Here is a 20547-nt window from a genome sequence, read left to right on the forward strand (position 1 = left end):
TCCCTCACTACCATTCAGGGCCCCAGACAGTCCTTCCAGGTGAGGCGACACTTCACCTGTGAGTCGGCTGGGGCGATATACTGCGTCCAGTGCTCCTGATGCGGCCTTCTATATATTGGTGAGACCCAACGCAGACTGGGAGACCGTTTCGCTGAACACCTACGCTCTGTCCGCCAGAGAAAGCAGGATCTCCCAGTGGCCACACATTTTAATTCTGCGTCCCATTCCCATTCTGATATGTCTATCCACGGCCTCCTCTACTGTCAAGGTGAAGCCACACTCAGGTTGGAGGAACAACACCTTACATTCCGTCTGGGTAGCCTCCAACCTGATGGCATGAACATTGACTTCCCTAACTTCCGTTAATGCCCCACCTCCCCCTTGTACCCCATCCATTATTTATTTATATACACACATTCTTTCTCTCTCTCTCTCTCTCTCTCCTTTTTCTCCCTCTGTCCCTCTCACTATACCCCTTGCCCATCCTCTGGGCTTTCCCCCCTCCCCTTTTCTTTCTCCCTAAGCCTCCTGTCTCATGATCCTTCTCATATCCCTTTTGCCAATCAACTGTCCAGCTCTTGGCTCCATCCCTCCCCCTCCTGTCTTCTCCTATCATTTCGGATCTCCCCCTCCCCCTCCCACTTTCAAATCTCTTACTAGCTCTTCCTTCAGTTAGTCCTGACGAAGGGTCTCGGCCCGAAACGTCGACTGTACCTCTTCCTATAAGTAATCTTGACTTGCTTTTAAAATGTGATATGTTGTATTTCTTGATATAAATTCAGCAGCAGCTGGTCTCTGCTAAGTAATGTTATGGGAGTGGAAGTATACACAGTTTTGGAGCGGAACAAGTTTACATTGAAGAATTTATTATCTCCGACTCTTGGTTTATTTTGAAAGTATCAGGCTAATTACGCAAATATAGCATGCAGCCTGAAATTAAAGAAATCAAAACCAATTACAGCAAGCTCAAGTCCAATAAAACAGGTAACTCTGGTGCAGCACTTAAAACTCAACATGGTTGAGACCAACTCTGTAAAATTTCATCTGATTCCTCATTAATGTTCTTCAGCAAAAAGAGCCACTATGTTGATCTGACAATAGTCCTCGGTAAAACTGCTTACCGTTACGTCACCCATCTGAACCTATCTACTGCTGATGTATATAGTTTCAAAGTTCAAAGTAAATTTATTATCAACATATGTATATGTCACCTTGAGATTCAATTTCTTGCCGACATTCACAGTAAAGCAAAGAAATACCACAGAATCAATGAAAAACCGCATACAAATGAAGATTGACAGTCAATGTGCAAAAAAGCAAACTATGCAAATTTTAAAAGAAGGTTAAAAGTAAGAAATAAGTAATACTGAGATCGTGAGTTAGAGTCGTTGAAAGTGAGTCCATAGGTTGTGGAATCAGTTCAGTGTTGAGGTGAGTGAAGTTTATTTGTTGTTTGAGAGACAACGCAGAGTAGGCCTTTCTGGTCTTTCAAGCCATGCTGGTCAGCAATTCCCCCCCCCCCCCCCCCGCCCCAGTTTAATTCTAGCCTAATCATGGGAATTAACCTAACAACTGCTATGACTTCGGACTGTGGGAGGAAACCAGAGCACCCAGGGGAAACCCACTCCTACTACATTTCATTGGTTTTCTCAAACTATGTCTTGTTTAAATCTAGAAAAAATTAAAAGTGTCATTTATGACCCATCTATTAAATTTGATAAGACTTGGGAGACCATTTATTCAATATTTGCACATGATGTAATTTGACCCTTTCCAAATCTATTTTGTGATTTCAATATATGGGGAGAGGAGCGGAAATGGTGACACTATTGTTTCTATCTGAGGTATCATAATAGCCCTTTCTTTCTTTTCCTTAGTTTTCTTTTAGTTTGGGTACATTAGTTTTTTTTTCTAATGGGATATTTTTTTCTTTTTCTGTTTTTATGATATTTTTGTATTTTTATGTATACTTTTTATACTATTGCTAATTTGTGAGATTTTGGGAGGTTTGCTAACTATGTGTTACTTGACTGTATACTTGTATTAATTAATAATAATTATGTTATGCAATCCCAATTGCTCTGTACTTTTGTAATGTGTATGCTGTTGAAATTAATAAAAAGATTGAAAAAGAAAGAAAAGAGGAAACCCACATGGTTATGGGGAGAACGTACAAACTCCTTACAGGCAATAGCGGGAATTGAACCCAGGTCATCTGTACTGTAAAAGCATTGTGCTAACCACTATGCTACCGTGCCAACCCAACTATGCTTCTGTGCCACCCCTATTCCACGCTGGTTCAGGAGCCTAATGGTTGAGGTGTAATAACGGTTCATAGACATGGTCTTGTGTGTGCCTCCCTCCTGATGGTAGCAGTTTTGCCTTTGAATTCCAGTAATATTTACCTGCTCTGTTTGAGCCCACTGAAAGTTCTGCTCTCTGTATCTACTCCCACAATTTTTCTCTTGCCTATCAAATTTATTCTTTCTGAGCTACATTAACTACAAGCTTCTGAATGCATCGCATTTAATTGAAGTTCCCAACTTCACAATGAAATTTCCCCCCCCATACCCACCATTGTCCCTTTCTGTAAACTTCAGCTGTCTCTCAGTTCTACCAATTATTCTGACACCGCTGTTGTTGTGTGTATTTCCTTCTTTCACACTGCCATCGACCCCCTGCCCCTATTACAAAAATAGGTATACAGTGGTATGCAAAAGTTTGGGCACCCCTGGTCAAAATTTCTGTTACTGTGAATAGCTAAGTGAGTAAAAGATGACCTGATTTCCAAAAGGCATAAAGTTAAAAATGACACATTTTTAATATTTTAAGCAAGAAAACTTTTTTATTTCCATCTTTTACAGTTTCAAAATAACAAAGAAGGAAAAGGGCCCGAAGCAAAAGTTTGGGCACCCTGCATGGCAGTACTTAGTAACACCCGCTTTGGCAAGTATCACAGCTTGTAAACGCTTTTTTGTAGCCAGATAAAAGTCTTTCAATTCTTGTTTGGGGGATTTTCATCCATTCTTCCTTGCAAAAGGCTTCTAGTTCTGTGAGATTCTTGGGCTGTCTTACATGCACTGCTCTTTTGAGGTCTATCCACAGATCCTCGATGATGTTTAGACAATAGGTGCAGGAGTAGGCCATTCGGCCCTTTGAGCCAGCATCGCCATTCACTGTGATCATGGCTGATCGTCCACAATCAGTATCCAGTTCCTGCCTTATCCCCATAACTTTTGATTCCACTATCTTTAAGAGCTCTATCCATCTCTTCCTTGAAAGCATCCAGAGACTTGGCCCCCACAGCCTTCTGGGGCAGAGCATTCCATATATCCACTACTCTCTGGGTGAAAAAGTTTTTCCTCAACTCCATTCTAAATGGCCTACCCCTTATTCTTAAACTATGGCCTCTGGTTCTGGACTCACCCATCAGCGGGAACATGCTTCCTGCCTCCAGCGTGTCCAATCCCTTAATAATCTTATATGTTTCAATAAGATCCCCTCTCAGCCTTCTAAATTCCAGAGTATACAAGCCCAGTCGCTCCAATCTTTCGACATATGACAGTCCCGCCATCCTGGGAATTAACCTTGTGAACCTACGCTGCACTCCCTCAATAGCAAGAATGTCTTTCCTCAAATTTGGAGACCAAAACTGCGCACAGTTCTCCAGGTGTCATCTCACCAGGGCCCTGTACAGCTGCAGAAAGACCTCTTTGCTCTTATACTCAATTCTCCTTGTTATGAAGGCCAGCATGCCATTAGCTTTCTTCACTGCCTGCTGTACTTGCATGCTTGCTTTCAGTGACTGATGTACAAGAACACCTAGATCTCGTTGTGCTTCCCCTTTTCCTAACTTGACTCCAATTGGATAATAATCTGCCTTCCTGTTCTTACCACGAAAGTGGATAACCTCACATTTATCCACATTAAACTGCATCTGCCATGCATCCGCCCGCTCACTCAGCCTGTCCAAGTCACCCTGCATTCTCATAACATCCTCCTCATATTTCACACTGCCACCCAGCATTGTGTCATCGGCAAATTTGCTAATGTTACTTTTAATTCCCTCATCTAAATCATTAATATATATCATAAACAGCTGCGGTCCCAGCACTGAACCCTGCGGTACCCCACTGGTCACCGCCTGCCATTCCGAAAGGGACCCGTTAATCGCTACTCTTTGTTTTCTGTCAGCCAGCCAATTTTCAATCCATGTCAGTACTCTGCCCCCAATACCATGTGCCCTAATTTTGCCCACTAATCTCCTATGTGGGACTTTATCAAAGGCTTTCTGAAAGTCCAGGTACACTACATCCACTGGCTCTCCCTTGTCCATTTTCATAGTTACATCTTCAAAAAATTCCAGAAGATAAGTTGAGCACGATTTCCCCTTCGTAAATCCACGCTGACTCGGACCGATCCTGTTACTGCTATCCAGATGTGTCGTAATTTCATCTTTTATAGTTGACTCCAGCATCTTTTCCACCACCGACGTCAGGCAACCGGTGTATAATTCTCTGTTTTCTCTCTTCCTCCCTTGAAGAGAGGGACAACATTAGCCACCCTCCAATCCACAAGAACTGATCCTGAATCTATAGAACAATGGAAAATGATTACCAATGCCTCCACGATTTCTAAAGCCACCTCCTTAAGTACCTTGGGATGCAGACCATCAGGTCCCGGGGACTTATCAGCCTTCAGACCCAACAGTCTATCCAACACCATTTCCTGCCTAATATAAATTTCCTTCAGTTCATCCATTACCCTAGGTCCTTTGGGCACTATTATATCTGGGAGATTGTTTGTGTCTTCCCTAGTGAAGACAGATCCAAAGTACCTGTTTAACTCGTCTGCCATTTCCTTGTTTCCCATAATAAATTCACCCGTTTCTGTCTTCAAGAGCCCAATTTTGGTCTTAACTATTTTTTTCCTTTTCACATACCTAAAGAACGTTTTACTATCCTCCTTTATATTCTTGGCTAGTTTACCTTCGTACCTCATTTTTTCTCCGCATATTGCCTTTTTAGTTACCTTCTGTTGCTCTTCAAAAGTTTCCCAATCCTCTGGCTTCCCACTCGTCTTTGCTATGTTATACTTCTCTTTTATTTTTATACTGTCCATTACTTCCCTTGTCAGCCACGGCCTCCCTTTACTCCCCTTAGGAATGAACTGATCCTGCACCTTCCGCGTTATTCCCAGAAACACTTGCCATTGCTGTTCCACTGTCATCCCTGCTAGGGTATTGTTCCATTGGACTTTGGCCAGCTCCTCCCTCATAGCACCAGAGTTCCCTTTGTTCAACTGTAATACTGACACTTCCGAGTTTCCCTTCTCCTTCCCCCTCCCTCTTAGGTCGGGGGACTGTGAGGGCCATGGCAAACCCTTCAGCTTGCGCCTCTTGAGATAGTCCATTGTGGATTTTGAGGTGTGTTTAGGTTCATTATCCTGCTGTAGAAGCTATCCTCTTTTCATCTTCGGCTTTTTTACAGATGGTGTGATGTTTGCTTCCAGAATTTGCTGGTATTTAATTGAATTGATTCTTCTCTCTACCAGTAAGTGTTCCCCATGCCACTGGCTGCAACACAAGCCCAAAGCATGATCAATGAGCAAAGGTATATTTGGAGAAAAAAGGGGGGCAGAATTTCATGAAAAGAACCCCCGTCCAACTGTTAAGCACGGGGGTGGATCGATCATGCTTGCCAAAGGGGGTGTTACTAAGTACTGCCATGCAGGGTGCCCGAACTTTTGCTTTGGGCCTTTTTCTTTTTTGTTATTTTGAAACTGTAAAAGATGGAAATTAAAAAGTTTTCTTGCTTAAAATATTAAAGAAATGTGTCATCTTTAACTTTATGCCTTTTGGAAATCAGTTCATCTTTTACTCAGCTATTCATAGTAACAGAAATTTTGACCAGGGGTGCCCAAACTTTTGCATGCCACTGTAGGTATTTTTGTTTACCTATTACAAAAACACCTTCTATGGCATCAGTTTTCAGATGATTACTGCTCTCCATCTTAAAGACAGTTGTATAGTCCCAAGGAATGTGGCTGATTTCTAAAGCTAAGGGAAAATGGGCAAAAATCAGTAAGTGCTGTGTTCTGTGACATCCATGCAACAGCCTTCTTAAAAGTTCAATCCTTGAAGATGACTTGCGCTGTACAGAAACATTGTTTTTAATCACTTTTGTTTGATGACATGTCCATCTAATGTGGAAAAGTCCAATGGCTAATGATGGGGAGGCAATACAGGTTATCCATTATAACTGCTGGCTCAGTCTGCTTGAATCCCACACGCCATTCCTTATGACTGAGGTTCAGGCAAGTTTTCAGTGCAATAATAGCTCCAATTATAACCAGTATTTTGTTGTGGGTTATTTTGGAAATCATGCAGAGTATTGGAAAGGACTTGTCTCACAATAACATGGCATTGGATTATTTGGATTGAATTGTTGATTGTGACTTTGTGTTATTGCAGAATTGCCTCTTCGTCTGACAGGAGCCCTTCCAGCCTACTCCTGCCCTCTCTTCTGGACGGAATTCAATGGATACTGTTTCCGCTTCTTTCCTGAGACCAAAAACTGGGCTGAAGCTGACCTGTATTGTGCTGAGTTTTCAAATGGACTTAGATCAGCAAAATTAGCATCTATTCATAGGTAAATCACACCTGTTTAGATGGCGTATGTCGATAAGTATACACACTTAAAATTGAATCCAGAGTTCTTCATCAAACATTTAAGACCAGGAAAATGATCTATAATTCATCAGGAAACTTTATTTCCTGTATAGACTCCTGGGCAAAAACAAAGACATTAATTAATTTGTGGTGACATAAGCTTGTGAAGAATTAAAATTCAAACGTGCCTAGAGTTACTTAAACCTTCAACATGCAGGCTTTCTTTGAGCTGCTGAGAAGTATATATTTAATTTGGGTTGAAGAGTTTCCACGAAATTGAAGGTGACATGGATCATTGGAAATTGAATTCTCTTCATGAAAAGATTTTGTGTGCGAAAGTACAGATGGTGAAAGGTGTCACAGCAAAGGTCACAGCTATTATTTCTCTTTATATTTGTGCTGAAATAAACATGTAGCACAAAAATTAAATATTGCTGATGTTTGAGACCTAACACTAAAGCATAAGTGTTTTCTATTTAAAGTTTAGAAGTTTGGTGCCAAAACTATGAAATAGACAGAGTGAACACAGGCCAATCTGTGATTGTTGTGCACATTCAACTTGTAAGTGTATCTCTCTCTGTGATTGTTACTACTTGATATCTTCCACATAGGCAGGTAGACATTTATTTTTATTTTATTTAGGGATACATCATGAAGAGCCTCTTCCAGCCCAACAAGCTGCATTGCCTAGCAACCTGTATATTTAACCCTGTCCTAATCACTAGACAGTTTCCAAAGACCAATTAATCAATTAACTGATATGTCTTTGGAATATGGGAGGAAACCCACACGCTCACGGGAAGGACGTACAAACTTCTTACAGAGGACACTGGAATTGAACTCCAAACTCGAATGCCCCATGCTGTATGTGGTCAAGAGCAGAGCATTTTTACTACTCTATCTGGATAGGATGCTTTTTATGGTGCATTGACCAAAGACAGCATGCTAAATCTCTTTAGCCTCCTGAGAAAGCAGAGGCACTGGGAGCTTTCTTGGCCACGGTGTCAACAACACGGTTGGACCAAAACAGGTTACGTTCATTCCTAGAAACTTAAAACTCTCAACCCTCTTGACTTCAACACCACTAATATAAACAGAAGCACGTGCACTGCCCCCTTCCTGAAGTCAATGGCCAGCTATGTCTTTTTTAACTGACATTGAGGGAAACGTTATTGTCATGACATCACATCACTGAGCAATCTATCTCCTTCCTATATTCTGGACATCATTTTTTGAGGTATGGCTGAGTACAGTAGTATCTTCTGCAAACTTGTAGATGGACTTTGAGCAGAATCGGGCTTTAAAGTTGTGAGTGTATAGGGAGTAGAGTAGGGGGCTGAGCACACAAACTAGTAGGACACCACTGTTGAGAATGATCGAAGTGGAGATGTTGCTGCCTTTCCTCACTGATTGTGGTCTGCTGATCAGAAAATATTGGGTTCTGTTTGCTCATGATACAAATTAAGCAGGATGGGTGGGGAGGTAAAGAGGCTTCCAGGGTATATAGGCATTCTGACTGAGTGGACAACATCATGGCTGTTGAAGCATCATGTGGAGATATGAGGTGATCTGCTTTGATCAAATACATATCCTGTTAAAACTAATCTAGCTCCAGTTGAATGTTGAATGACTGAGTCCTTCAGGTGCAGCTGAGCGGCTAGTACGGTTTTGGAAGGTGTATCTCTGTCATGACTCCTATGCTCAAAAGCAAACCAGGAAAGTGGAATATTTTATTTAAAGCTGAGAGATGGGATAATGATGATGATGTACATTCTCAGATTGATGATTATACTCTGCCAAGACTATGAAATTACTTCCCTAATCCTATCTACTTTATTTTCCCCTTTCAGAACAAGTCTTGAAATCTTGCCTCAGCTTTTGTTAATTTCCAATAAAATCTTTGTGGCTCACTGTCAGATTTTGTTTTTTTTTAAATGTGTCTATTCGCTTGTCTGTGACTATTGATGGTCACAGATCTAACTTTCCAGCTGAACCTGTCCTTCACTCTATAATTAACACCAACATTGATTCAGTGGAGATTGTAGCAGTGGGTGACAGCAGCAGAGATTGAGAACTATCTGTACCTTAAGTCAAGGTGTTCGAGAATACTTGCCCTCCATCTCAAAATCCACGAAGTGCTTCTCTGCTTCCTGCCGATCCATGATTTATTGATGCTAATTAAAAGGACTATCTGCATCAGTTATTTCTCTTTGCACAAGACCATAAGGTACAGGAGCAGAGTTGGGCTATTCATCTCATTGCGTCTGCTCTACCGTTCCATTTTGGCTGATTTATTATCCTTCTCAACCTCATTCGCCTGCCCTCTCCCCAAACCTTTGACACCCTGATTATCAAACTACGCTTTAGTATACCCGTTGACTTGGCCTTCACAGCTGTCTGTGGCAACAAATTCCTCAGATTCCCCACCTTATGGCTGGCTTTCCATACCACACAACATGAGTAGTGATATGATTCATTTATCATCTCCGTACACTACAGATTATGCATGATATCCAACTACGTGAGATGATTCACTTTTAACTTCCTGTAGCCTCCATTGCTTTGTCATTTGATCAAACAGTTGCTCCTACTCTTCCGAGGCTTACTCTAGTGCCCATTGTAATGGCTTCAGCAGGATGAATGGGGCTGTGTAGATCTGCTGGCGCCATCAAGTTCATAGTTGGTTCACCATTGCGGTGCTGTAAACTAGGGCTCTCACCAAACATTCAGGATTTTGTCACATTCAGAGAGCATTTGGCGGTGCTGGAGTCTTTTTTGTATATCTTGGCATAAGATATGCTATTGACAGCCAAGTGTCTGGCAGCATTCGGTGTCGGTTTGCTTCATCACAACATCCCACCTTCTGTCAGGCTTATCTGCTTTTAATGTCTGACAAAACATTGGGCCTGAATTCACTGCCAGTAGTAAGTTGCTGGTCCACCAGTGACGACTCTGTTTCCCATTCATAACTGTTTAGGTCCTGTGCCTTTGGCAGGTAGGGAATTGTGGAGGGAGAGGTTTAGCACTGGACAGGTCATGCTATTAACAGCTGAAGAAGAAACTTTCACTGGAGCCTAAGCTAATGTAGCTGAATGTCAAATCTGCCAAAACTGACTACTTCTGAATTTTTCAAAAACTACTACAAATCAATGAAACAACTAAAATGTGTTAAATAAAAACGGATAATTCTAGAACTATTCAACAGGTCAGGTAGCATATGTGGACAGAGGAACAGAATTAAGATATCAAGGTGATGGCTTTCTGTCAGCTCTTGTCTAAGGTCAAAAATAGACATATTTTAACTTGGAGAGGAAGAGAGTTGTGTTGGGAACAAAAGCAATATTTGTGAAGGGGTGAAAGTAAAAAGAAAATGTATGATATGGATTGACATCATCTGAGAGAGGGTCCTGAGTGGTTATTAATGGTAATTAAACAATGTTGATGATAGTTAATCAATACTACTCATTTACTCCAAATCAGGGGTGCAGTGGAAATATCCAGGAGTTTAAGCTGTGATCACCTTGTAGAACAAATGTTTCCCACCCCTTCAATTTCAGTACAGCGATTGACCGCATTGGTGCAACTACTTCTCACCTACAGGACTTGGAAATTTCACCAGTCTTGCTACCAACCTCCACTCGGCTCTTGTATTCATATGGTCCATCTCAAATTCCTTTTCATGATTCCCTAACCTCCATTTCTGAAGGTCGGTTAGCAGCCAATAACCATGACAGGCTGACAGATTCCCACAGTTACTCTGCAACACCTCCTCCACTCTGCTTCCTGTAAGGACTCTATTCCATGCCCCCGATTCTCTGGCTCAGTTGCATCCATTCTGAAACTGTCATTTTCCCCAGCAATACATGCCTCTTAAGACTATTGCTGTTTCTCCGTGGTGATTGACATAGTTCACAACTGCCTGTTCCACTCTCCACGTCCTCACTCCACTTCCCTCTCACAACCAGGATCATTCCTCACATCCTCACCTTTCATCCCACCAGTCTCTACGCTCAGTAAATCATCTTCCACAGTTGCCATTATTTGAATGAGATGGGGCTACCAGACCCATTTTCTCCTCTCCACGCCTTTCACTGCATCCATGATGCTCTAGGTCAATCTTCCAACTCCCCTTCCCACGGAACCTTCCAACGCATTTACAGGAAATGTGACTTTTGCTTCTTTTCACCATCCAGGAGCCCACACAGTCAAGGCAGTGACATGCATGTGTTACTTCTATTTAAGTGTACTGCGTTCAATGCTCATGATGTGATCTTGTTTACAATGGAGAAAACAAACACGGGCTGGATAAACACTTTGCAGAACCTCCTCTGTCCAGTTGACACAGGTGACCCTGAGCTTTCAGTCTCCTGCTTTTTTAAAATTCTCCATCACATTCCTACTCTTGCACCTCTGTCTTTCTCTCCTATGCTGTTCCAACAAAGGTTGAGAGACGGCACGTTGTGTTCCGTGCACTACATACAAAATGCTGGATAAACTCAGCAAGTCAGGAGCATGGAGGGAAATGAACAGTTGACGTTTCAAGCTGAGACCCTTCGTAAGAGCTCTTTAGGCACATTGCAGACCTCAGGGCATAATATTGACTCAGCAATTTCAGATACCCTGTGTTATATCTAACCTGTTGTGATGCATGTTATTACTTTTCAATCCCTGGTCAAGGCTTATGTAATGTAGCTTTTCTCTCATTACTGATCCAGCCTAACCTGGTGTTTTTCTCCCCCCACCCCAGCATTTCTCCTATTTTAGCTTCACAACTGCTGCGCTTTGCAGTACAGAAGTTTCTTTTACATCGCATTCCCTCTATTTCCTCCTCCCTCAGACTGATTAGCTGCCATCAGCAAGACTTTGCCCTGAAACACTCTCTATCATTCTGATGATCACCACCTTTAATTTCAATGAGAACTTTTTAAAAACAAGGTGTTTATTTGCTGAGCATTTTGTCCTTTATGTTGTCAGAACTGTAATTAATGTTGGGTATCTTAGCACCCTTGGTGTAAAAGTCATTTTAAATGGGCTTAGTTGAATTCCGCATGAAATTAAGTATCAGATTATGTGAGTACACAATATATTGAGCACATTTTATCATTTTGGCTGTTGGATTACTTAATTTCCTTTATTTTCTTTTACTCGAGTCTGATATGCTTTACAAGCAATTTCAGCCGTTTCTTGGGCATCCTTGTTGCCCGAGGATGAGAAATTTCACAGGACAATGTAGACAGCTTGTACTCTCCGACAAAGGTGTTTCCACTGGCTGGTACAACTTAACTAATGTTATCAGACCAAGCCGTCCAATACTACAGATGCCTTGTTCCTTCCAATTAATGACTTCAGTTTCTCTATAACAGACTGCCAGCAGCTATGTAACGTTTTCTGCTCAAACCTCACAACTTGTTATTTGAAATAGATTAAAACTCCCGGAGGATGCTGAAGTGAGAATGGGAAATGTGCTGCAGGGTATCTTAAATTGATTCATGGCAGGACACTGCTGCATTGTTGTAATTAGACAGAAAACCACACACAGCTATCCATGCGCCTTCACCATCAGTGACATGCCCTCTTATTACTACAAAGTACATTACAGTGCATCTTTCCTGTACCTGCACCTTAATGTTTTAAGACCAGCTTCTACATCTCTGCTATCAGATTTCTGAACGCTCCATAAACGCATGAGCACTAACTCCCTATTCCTCATTTGCTCTATTTATTTTTTATATAGTAACCTGTATTTTTTTTTAAGGTCTTGTGCTGTACTGCTAACACAAAATCAAATTTCATGGCAAATGGCAGTGATAATATATCGGATTCTGATGCACTGGAGGGTTCTGATCTCTGCAGTGTTAGGACTCAAGTTGAATCTGATGAGCTCATCTTGGATTCTTGGGGCTGGTATTCTGGTACATCTTGAATATTCCCTTTCATTTCAGATTTCTAGCAATTGCTCTCCTCTTCATTTCTATGTCCAACCTTGTTTTCTGACTTCCATTTTAGTTTATCCCTTTGCGAATCAAAAATACTTTATTTTTTTCAATGTAGGATTGCAAGGCCTTGTAAATGAAAACAATGCATCTATCGATGCTATGGTTATTCAGTTAACACACAGTTTAGTAGGCAGCCGTCGGTCCTAGGGGATCATGGGTTTGCACCTCTGGTGGACCGTGTCCTCTCCAGGGTGCAGGCCTGGGCGGGACAATTTGAAGAACCGGCTGTTGCCCATGCAGTGGGTTCCCCCTGTCTACATCACTGATATAGTCCAAGGGAAAGGCAAACAATGACACAGCTTGGCACCAGTGTTGTCACAGAGGTTGCCAGTGAAGCTGTAAGCAACATCAAACTGCCTTAGGGACCGTGGCTCTGGATTTCTTCCTTGGGGTTTACTCCCGAAGCCTTTCCCATGGGCAGCTGCGGTTTAAAATCAGCGTTTTTCTTCTCCTAGGCGGGCTGCCGTCCAAGGCTGACAAACCCACCTGCCCGAAGCAACTGGTTTTGAGGTGCCAGTGGTCCGCCCTTGCTCCTTCTCTTTTCAGTAGAAACAGTTCCACCAAGCCCAGTAGCTAAGCCACACGTGAAGGCCAAGAGTTGGACTTGGTTGTCAGAGGCTGTTAGAGACGCACGCCACCTGGAACACTTTATAGGTAGTGGAAGCTTATCCCCACTACCACCCCGGCTATGACAACCTTAGGAACCAACGTACGGTTTGGTACAATCATTTAATTACAATCATTCAAGGAATTACAATCATTTTCCACCTTCTAAATATCTTGTATCACATTCCATTGAGAAGAAGTCTAGGCAATTCATGGGGAGGCACTTAGGTTTTCTTGCAGCAAGCAATGCAAGTTGTCAGCATCTTGGTGGTAGATTATTGTGAAACTGTACCATCTCTCTGACATCCCAGATAACCACCACAGACCTACAAATGCACCTATGTTAATTACAGCTCCAGCAAGATAATTTTCAGGATTAAAAAAGCAGGCCAAGTAAATGTTGAATTTTTAAAAAGTTCTTCTTAAGAGCTAGGGTAACATAGCAATGTCGGGGTTATCACAGTCACTTTAAGGCCAACGATCACCGATTGGGATTGGATTCCCTCCCCTGTTTGAAAGGAGTTTGTACTGGTGACCACATGAGATTCCTTGCTGTGCTCTGGTTTCCTCCCACATTCTAAAGATGTACAGTTTAGGGTTAGCTGTGGGCAAGCGACGTTCATGCCGAAAGGATGGTGAGAAGCGTGGACTGTGACCAGCACAATCCATGGAGACAAAATGATGCATTTCACTGTACATTTTGTTGTACGTATGACAAATAAAACCAAGCTTTAAATCTTCTCTGCCTCCTTAATCATAAAGAATGCTGCTAGCTCATTCCTGCTCACCGATAGATCCACTGTAGAAAAGGACCACACCGACGGGGGAAGATAATGATGAAAAAGAAACAAAAGCAGTTACACGTACACTAACGTTATTTTAACTTAACTGTTTGCCTTACTCTCACTAGCTGGGAAGAGAACGTGTTTGTTTATGACTTGGTTAACAGTCGGGTTCCAGGCATACCTACTGATATTTGGATAGGACTCCACGACAGAAGAGCGGTAAGTCCATTTTGTAATGTGGCAATTTCAACAGGTTGTCTTGGTGATCTTGCAACATTGTATCATGGAATATAAACTTCAATAATTGACACTTGAGGCCTCCCTATTATTCTTACTGACCCAAAAGTTACAATGGAGGTAGAGTATCAAAAATGGTTTGTTTTTGTATCTTAATTAATTTTGACAGTGATAGGTCCCCCAATACTTGAGATATTTTCCCTCTTATAGAAACTTGCAAGTATTTTAAAGGAAACACATGGAAAGAAATGTCATTGGTAATTAGTGCTAAATGGATATGAAAGTACTAGCTGCCCGCTATACAATACTCACCTTTTCCCATACAGTTTAATTGACTTCAAATTTCAAAGTAAATTTATTATCAAAGTACATATAGATCATTCATTTTCTTGTAAATACAATAGAATCAATGAAATACTACACACAAAGGCTGACAACCAATGTGCAAATGAAGACAAACTATGCAAACACAAAAACCCCCTAATAAATAAATAAATAAATAATACTGAGAGCGTGAGTCCTTGAAAGTGACTCCATAGGTTGTGGAATTGGTTCAGTGTTGAGTTGACTGAAGCTATCCACACTGGTTCAGGAGCCTAATGGTTGAAGGGTAATAACTGTTCCTGAACCTGGCTGTGTGAGATCTAATGCTTCTGTACATCTTTCCTGACAGCAGCAGTAAGAAGAGAGCATGGCCTGGATGGTGGGGGTCCTTGATGATGGAATCTGCTTTTTTTTCATTCCATGTTCCTTAATAAAATAAATCTTACCATCTGGCTTGAAATTTTCAATTGAATCTGCACTGTCCTTTTGGGAAGGGCCCTCTATATTTCCACACACCTTGTACCCAAAACTAATTCCTAATTTCATTCATGAATGCCCAGCTCTAAGTTGAAGATCGTACTCCTTTATTTTGAATTCGTCCATGTCCTGCAAAGAAGTAATAATACAGCGATCGAGTGCTGAAGTTCACAACCAAAGCAGCGTGCCTTGAAAACAAAACGCAGAGCACAGAAAACTGCCAGTGAATTCCATTATGTGGACAAATGTTTGTAGCAAAACTCTTAATACCACAATTGGACAGGTGATTGATTTGGTGGTGGAGGAATAGCGTTGAATATTATATTAGCTTAGTTAGTAGTTGCCTGATTGACAGTGGCCCAGAAATTACTCCAAGCAATGTGGTGAATCACCCTAGCACCATTTGCGAAACTCGCTCATGGAACAAGAACATTGAGTACGTGATTCACACAGCAATGCAAATGGGTGTTACTGCAACGTGACACAATAGGTGCGATCTTTTTCAGTGAACTCCTGAAGAATAAACAACCATGAGAAGCAGCTTTCCAGCCAGGTGCTACATAGCAATGTACAGTCATGTACTGGTACAGAAGCCTGAAGACCCACACTCGACAATTTACAAACAGGTTTATGAATGGTTCATGAACCTGTGCACACCATTTCATTACTCCTTTTCTCCAAAACATCAAAGAGTACAGCACCAGATGAGACCTTTTGGCCCACAATGTTGTGATGAACCAGTCAAACGAGCTGTTTGCTTGTTTATTTATTGAGATACAGTGTGGAGTAGACCCTTCTGGCCTTTGAGCCATGCTGCCCAGCAACCCCCCATTCAATCCTGGCCTAGTCACGGGACAATTTACAATGACCAATTAACTTACCAACCCTTGCGTTTGTAGGCTGTGCAAGGAAACCAAGAAGAACATACAAATTCCTTGCAGGACTAATCTATTCTGACTACACAATATCCATATCCTTCCATTTTCCTTTGATTCATGCACCTATCTAAACATGTTTTAAACGTCTCTAGTCATTCTGCCTCTACCACCAACCCAGGCAGTGCATTCCAGGCACACTGCATGGGCGGAGAAAAACTTGTCCCTCACATCTCTTTGACGATTACCCCCTCTCATCTTGGATACATGCCCTCTGGTATTAAACATTTCACCTGGGGTGGGGGGTGGGGGGGAGAGATACTGTCTGTCTACTGTCTGCCTCTCATAATCTTATAAACATCTATCAGATTTCCCCTCAGCCTCCACCACTCCAGAGTAAACAACCCAAATTTGGGCAACCTTTTGTTATAACGCATGCTCTCTAATCCAGGCAGCATCCTGGTAAATCTGATCTACATCCTCTCCAAAGCCCTGACATCCTTCCTATAATGGGACAATCAGAACTGTATGCAATACTCCAGATGCGACCGAACTAGAGTTGTATAAATCTGCAACGTAACTACTTGCCCCTTGAACTCAGTGTTTAACTTGGCCCAGGTTCATGAGTGAGGGCATGCTTCAGGGTGCAATAGGTCACAAATCTCTGAGGAAAAATAATGCTGACTAATGTTGTCCTTTTAAATGCCCCTTTTCAGAGAAAATGGGGTTTAAAAAATCTGATTAAATAGGAGTTTTCTTTCTGGATCAATAAGTGAGCCTGCTCTATTCTGTGGGTTCTAAGGCAGCTACTCAGGCCGGCCTCTTTCTCAAAGGCTGATGGAAACAGAATCTTTCATTATTTTTAGAGACAAATCGATAAGGGGGAGGTGAAATATTACTGCACATAGATGGGAATGTAGTTTCATTTAGATCAACCACAACCTTATTAAACTGTAGGGATGAAATATTTGCTGGCTTGATTTGGAAAGAAACCAAATAAGAATGTGAATTTTTGGCCCATTTTAAAGCAATTATTAGATTATGAAGACATGTAGTCCTCTTTTATTGTCATTTAGTAATGCATGCATTAAGAAATGATACACTATTTCCTCTGGTGTGATATCACAGAAACACAGGACAGACCAAGACTGAAAAAACTGATAAAACCACATAATTATAACATATAGTTACAAACAGTGCAACAATACCATAACTTGATGAAGAAGTCCATGAGCACAGTAAAGTTCAAAGTTTCTCAAATGTCCCACATCTCACGCAGACGGGAGAAGGAAGAAAAACTCTCCCTGCCATGCCAACCACAATCTGACTCTGAGTCATCCGAAATCTTCGAGCTCTGATCAGCTCTCCGACACCAAGTACTGAGTGCCATCTCTGTCCGAACGATTCGACTTCCTTTTCGGTCGCCAAAAGCAGGTAAGGCCAGGGATTTTGAGGCCTACCCTCCGAAAGATTCCCGACCACACAGTAACGACAGCAGCACACGGGCGTTTCAGAAATTTCTCCAGATGTTCCTCTGTGCTTTCACATCCATTCTCCATCAAATCAGAATTGTCCACGGCCCATATTTAACAGATACGATATCATTTTTCACCGGAGGACTGCACACAGGCAGGCGCGCAGCCATCTTCTCCTCCCGCCTAATTTAGATTAGATTATGAGGACAGTCAGTCCTCGTTTATTGTCATTTAGAAATGCATGCATTAAAAAATGATACAATGTTCCTCCAGTATGATATGACAGAAACACAAGACAGACCAAGACTAAAACTGACAAAAACCACATAATTATAACACATAGTTACAACAGTGCAAAGCAATACCGTAATTTGATAAGAGCAGACTATGGGCACAGTAAAATAAAAAAAGTCTCAAAGTCCCGATAGCCCCAACATCTCACGTAGAACGGTGAAACTCTCCCTGCCATGAGCTTCCAGTGCCGCAAATTTGCCAATGCAGCATCCTGGAAGCACCCAACCACAGTCCGACTCTGAGACCGTCTGAAAACTTCGAGGCTCTGACCAGCCCTCCGACACCGAGCATCATCTCTGCTGAGCGCTTTGACCCCGCCCCGGCCGCCGAGCAACAAGCAAAGCCAAGGACTTGGGGCTTTCCCCTCCAGAGATTTCGGATCACACAGTAGCGGTGGCAGCGAAACAGGCATTTCAGAAGTTTCAGCAGATGTTCCTCTGTGTTGTCATGTCTGCTCCATCAAATCAGAATTGTGCACGGCATCCTACTTGACAGATAACAGAATTTTTTAAACAGTTTTAAAGTTCTTATTGTTCATTTACCTTAATGTGGTATGTGTTTTGGTGTTTATTTCATCATTAATCACTAATTAATTAATAGTTAATTAATTTGTTGTCAAATTCTGTTAAATTATTCAGGAAGGCAGTTTTGAGTGGACTGATGGGACAACATATGACTATAATTATTGGGATGGCAACCAACCAGATGATGGGACCCAGCTGATACAGGAAGAGGAGGATTGTGTGCAAATATGGTTCCGGCAAAACAGTGGTATGATATTTCTAATATGTGCATTTCTGTGATATGTATAGTGATGCATGCTTCTGCTGGGAAAGAATTGATACAACATTCAGAATATGCCTTTTGTAATCTTGTATTATTGCATTTCCCTTTTAAGAACATTGAATAACTCTCCTCAGGTCCAGCATCTTGGGGGTTAGATCTGTGAATAAAATGGACCTGTTATTTACATCACTCTCAGTAGAGAATCTGTGCAGTTAGTCACAAGTGTATAGACAAAAGCAGAGTTTATACCATTAATTGTAGGGGGGAAAAAAAGTAGGGTGAGATTTCTACTAGATTTAGCTTGGCCTTAGAATTTAAGGATATAAGAACAACTCTTACAGATAAAGGAAAATCAGGAGAAGGTAGTACTTCATTTCAGGAATACGAAGTTCTGGGGTTCTGTCGTCCACATATACAGTACATTCAAGGCTACTCTTTCATGCTTTGAAATAATTGAAAAGATATCAGTATTCTTTTTGATAAACTAAACACTGTAAACATGTTATGTGCAATTTTTCTAGGTCACTTAAGATATTTTCCACTATTAATATGGGGCATTAAATGGTGAAAGGAGAAGGAATTAATTGTGATGAAGTTTAGGTTTAAAAACAGAGAGAAATAGAAACTGTAATCCTTACAGTTTCAGTACATTGGTATTCCCACTTTGAGATAATAAAATTTGCAGATTACTCTTTATTAGAATGGACAGCGAGCTCAGATGGCTCAGACTTTATCCAGGTATCTCTTGCCCTCAAAACTACCACACAATCAGACTACTCACGGGCTGCAGCAAATAATGGATTGTGTCAATGGAAGTACAGTCACCCAGCACTTGCTAACCAATAGTTGTTCACCATTGCCTGAGAAGGGAGCTTGGTTCGAAACTCATTATAAATCATCCTGTACACCAACCTCCTCAGCAGCTTCCTATTTTTCCATCATAAAGCAGAGGAGGGCTGATTATTCCACCATATTTAGGGCAATTTCCAATACCCCTAATGTCGCAGACCATTCCTACAGGAAGCAATATCTCAATGCATATTGGCATTTTCTGGTACATGACAAATATTATTTGGAACTCTGGTATTCCCTACCGACATCTCCTAGAGAGAGTACAACTACCTAACTTTCATTGCCATCATCAAATCCCCCCATTGATTATGGGTGTCACTATTTAATTAAAATTGGGGTCATTATTATTGACATGTGTTGTGGAATTTGATGCCCGGAAACACAATTGTAATGGAAAAAATTTCACAAGTGAGGTGCAGCTCCCACCTTCTCGCAAACATCTCAGCTCCATCCAGAATGAAGCAATCTGCTTGATTGGCAATCTCATTGTTGTCAAGATTAATCCTCTTTCTCCCCCTCCCCACCACCCCAGGACGCTGTAGTGTGTACCATGTGCAGATCAGACAGGCGGTGCCATACCATTGGGACAATGACTGTTAATAATGAGAAATATTAAATATTCCCCCAGGTCTTGAGACTATTGAACGACCTGTCACCATCCAGCTCTCGTCACGTATGACGCGCCAATAACATTATACTGTCTACTTTTTAACTTGTGTTGTAAGTGCAGCTTACTTGTTCAGATACTTGTGGAGATATTCTGATTCCGAGATTTTGCCTTGTGTGATGTGCAGCTTGATCCAGAGGAAAGTTGTTTCATTTGGCAGAATACGTGTGTATGATTGAATGACAATAAACTTGAACTTGAAGTACTGCAGCATTATGCCAATGCTCCTTGACAATACCTCCCAAAACTATAACCTGTGCTACTCAAAGGGTCAGATAGGAATGCTGCTACCCCTAAATTAAGCTCCCAAGTACACATTATCATAACAGGAAAATATTTCACTGTTCCTACATTGCAAATGAGTGGGGAAAATTGGAATTCCCTCCTTTAAAAACACCGTTAGAATGTTTTTAAAATTTCTATCCCATAGAGTTGTCCTATAACCTTTGTTAACCAGTCTGAGAAAAATATCAGTGAACAACCAATTCGCTTGTATACCATTA

The 20547-nt window shown here is 41.5% G+C and overlaps 1 protein-coding gene across 2 annotated transcripts in view; it reads left to right on the forward strand.

Annotated features, from left to right (window-relative positions):
* The window catches only part of clec19a (C-type lectin domain containing 19A), a 54435-nt gene that overhangs the window by 14352 nt on the left and 19536 nt on the right, over window positions 1–20547 (forward strand). Inside the window, exons 1-4 of one of the 2 annotated variants that reach the window (XM_072268803.1) lie at window positions 2871–2946; window positions 6473–6650; window positions 14183–14276; window positions 18378–18510. In XM_072268803.1, the coding sequence (XP_072124904.1) occupies window positions 2919–2946; window positions 6473–6650; window positions 14183–14276; window positions 18378–18510 (433 nt within the window). In that variant the 5' untranslated portion in view covers window positions 2871–2918. Of the gene's footprint in view, window positions 1–2870; window positions 2947–6472; window positions 6651–14182; window positions 14277–18377; window positions 18511–20547 lie in introns of those variants that run through there. The other variant, XM_072268802.1, reaches the window with a different exon arrangement.

Source organism: Mobula birostris, chromosome 9 (genome assembly GCF_030028105.1).
Source record: "Mobula birostris isolate sMobBir1 chromosome 9, sMobBir1.hap1, whole genome shotgun sequence".
In the NCBI taxonomy this organism is placed as follows: domain Eukaryota; kingdom Metazoa; phylum Chordata; class Chondrichthyes; order Myliobatiformes; family Myliobatidae; genus Mobula; species Mobula birostris.